This window comes from Mandrillus leucophaeus, unplaced genomic scaffold (assembly GCF_000951045.1).
Source record: "Mandrillus leucophaeus isolate KB7577 unplaced genomic scaffold, Mleu.le_1.0 Scaffold219, whole genome shotgun sequence".
Classification (NCBI taxonomy): domain Eukaryota; kingdom Metazoa; phylum Chordata; class Mammalia; order Primates; family Cercopithecidae; genus Mandrillus; species Mandrillus leucophaeus.
In genome coordinates this window covers 291,343-294,255 of record NW_012102243.1, presented here as the reverse complement: position 1 = coordinate 294,255, position 2,913 = coordinate 291,343, and the positions used below count along the sequence as shown (strand labels likewise).

Sequence of the window (2,913 nt, the reverse complement as noted above, 5' to 3'; positions counted from 1 at the left end):
TGTGTGGCCTGCGACGTGGCCCTGGGTCAGGTCCCCGCTCCACACGTGAGCTGTGTGGCCTGCGACGTGGCCCTGGGCAGGTTCCTGAGCCGCTCTGGGTTCTGCTGCTGCTTGTGGGGAAGGTGAAGCCCCACACGCAGCCGTCCTGGGAAGAAGCATCCAGGCCTGCGGTGCGGCTATGTCCAGGGCGGACCTTGTGCAGAGCCCATGTTCTTAGGCAAGGGAGGAAAACCCAGACTTTCAAACAAAAAGAAAAACCCATCTTTGCTTCTACTGAAATCCAGTTTTTGAAGTTTTGAAGTTTTCGACCTAAAAACACTGAAAGGCTTCACCCTTGAGAGACGCAGCAGCCAGAGGAGTCTGTGCCCCTCAAGGCTACTGTGGGCAGGAAGCCCAGAGGGGTGGGGCCATGAGCCAGCACAGACCAGGCCCAAATGCGTGGGTGGCATGGGTGCGGGTGGCATGGGTGCAGGTGGTGTGGGTGTGGGTGACGTGGGCATGGGTGGCGAGGCCATGGGCAGTGTGGGCACAGGTGGCAAGGGCGTGGGTGACATGAGTGCAAGTGGTGTGGGTGGTGTGGGTACAAGTGGCGAGGGCGTGGGCAGCGTGGACATGGGTGGCGTGGGCGCCAGCGGCAAGAGCGTGGGTGGCGTGGGCGCCGGCGGCAAGAGCATGGGTGGCATGGGTGCGGGTGCTGCTTCCCCTCAGGGGAATCTCCACGATGCCTGAAACTCGAGCTCCTGGCCCGGAAAAGCGGTGGCCGCGGTCGGGGTGGCACACACGCACAGACCCCGGAGCTGATGGCCCGTCATGCCCACAGGCGCACATCTACTCCCTGGGGGCCACACTGAAGGCCGCCCTCGAGTACGTGGCAGAGCCCACACTGGAACTCAGGCTGAGCCAAGACCTCGAGGCGCTGCTGAGCCGGATGCAGGCGGAGGACCCCGGGGACCGGCCGGACCTCGAGGTAAGCAAGGCTGCCCTGGGCCACCCAGGTTGTGACCCTGACCTCACAGGCCCAGACACCGTGTGCTCACCCCACACACGCCCGGCAGCCTCCCCTGGGTTCCGTGACCACAGTCCAATGGCATTTTGCTTAAAGGAGGACTTGGTATTTTATTGTCCATTTTTGATATGAAAGGTCTTGCTTGTGACAAGGCTCCTGGTTCTCTGCAACCCGGATGTGCTGCCTTTTCATACTAGAAAATGGGCAAGACAGGCGCAGGCAGGCTGTGGGGACTGTCCCCAGGTCACCTTCAAAGGATCCGGCCCTGTCAGGTGGGCGGCCACGGGAGATGGCCCCTCCTCTGAGCCTTCCTGTCTGAGGCACTCACGTCCCCAGAGCATCATCGCGCTGTGTGAAGAGAAGCTTCAGCTCACGTCCTCCTGCCGCATATGCCGGAGCCTCTCTGCTGTGGGGAGGAGGGTCCTCTCCATCGAGTCCTTCGGAGCACTGCAGGGTGAGCTCTTGAACCCACACACATGCATCCTTGTGTGTGCACATATACCTGTGTACCATGTATACACACGTGCACATGCTGCACACGCATGCACACACACATGCACACATCCATGCACACACATACGCTGCACACATCCATGCACACACCCATGCACAGACACACTACACAGACACACTGCACACACACCCATGCAAACACACGCACATACCCCTGCATACAGACACATGCTGCACACACCCCTGCCCACACACATACTGCACACACACCCATGCACACACACACACTATACACACCCATGCACACACGCACACACCCACTCATGCATTCATACAGATCACACGCACTCGTGTACTCACACAGCCACACACAAGCGTTCAAATAGATCACATGTGCCCCGTACACATTCACACTTGCTCACAGTCACACACATGCAAATTCAGACATGCCTGTTCACATTGCACACGCCCACACCAGAATGCACACATTACATGCCCGCTGTCATGCCTACCACGTCCACTGTCTCACACGTGGTCAAACACGCGAACATGCTGGTCCTGTGCACACACCCGTTTCCACACTCTCATGTGTATTGATTGCGCCAGCCTTGCAGGCACCCATGCAGGCAGAGGTGACTCTGGGTCAGCTTCAGAAGTCCGTGGCATTGGTGCCGGGCACATGGGTGTTAGTCTCATGGGCATTTACATAAACGGACGTGTTGATGTTTCACAGCTGATTTTCACCTGCCCCCACCACGGGTGCCAGGCAGGCGCGTTACAGAGCTGCAGCTGCAGCATTTGGGGTGTTCGTGGCTCACGCGGATTCTGGCGTCTCTCAGGCCGCCTTTGAACAGAGGCTGTGTCTGTGGGGCCTCAGGAGGGTGGCCGGGGGCACAGTCCCGAGGAGCCTCACGGTGGCCGGCAGGGCCCTCCCTGCCGAGTGAGCACGTTTGCAGCTCAGGGTTTGTGCTGCTGCGGGAGGGGCTCAGTGTGGAGCAGGCAGTTTGTGCAGCGTGGAGCAGGCAGAACAGAGACACGCACAGCAGAGAGAGAGCAATGCCGTGTGTGGGAGGCGGCCACTGACGGCTGTAGCCACATCAAGTTCTTCCTGTGGGGACTCACGTGTGTAATCCTCGTGGAAAACGACGTGCCTTTGGGTGAGATAATTAGACAGTCCCCGGCTCCCGCAGGAAGCCCCAGCAGGAAGCCCCACCTGGCCTGGGGAGAGGCAGCCCCAGCCTCTAGTTAGCCAGGATGATGTGATGAGTGGGGCAGGTGAGGAAGGCGGGAGCCTCCTCCTGTGAGAGCCTGCGCTGGGGTCTGTGGTCAGGGGAGGGGAGGGGAGGGGCGCCCAGCAGCCGTGAGAGCCTGCACTGGGGTCTGTGATGGGGGAGGGAGGGGAGGGGTGCCTAGTGGTGGTCCAGCGGTGGTGAGAGCTTGTGCTGGGGTCTGTG

The 2,913-nt window shown here is 60.2% G+C and overlaps 1 protein-coding gene across 1 annotated transcript in view; it reads left to right on the top strand.

Annotated features, from left to right (window-relative positions):
- KNDC1 (kinase non-catalytic C-lobe domain (KIND) containing 1) overlaps positions 1 to 2,913 on the top strand; it is a 67,341-nt gene that overhangs the window by 20,387 nt on the left and 44,041 nt on the right. The window contains exons 3-4 of the mRNA XM_011980847.1: positions 821 to 967; positions 1,343 to 1,460. Coding sequence (XP_011836237.1) covers positions 821 to 967; positions 1,343 to 1,460 — 265 coding nt within the window. The remainder of the gene's footprint in view (positions 1 to 820; positions 968 to 1,342; positions 1,461 to 2,913) is intronic.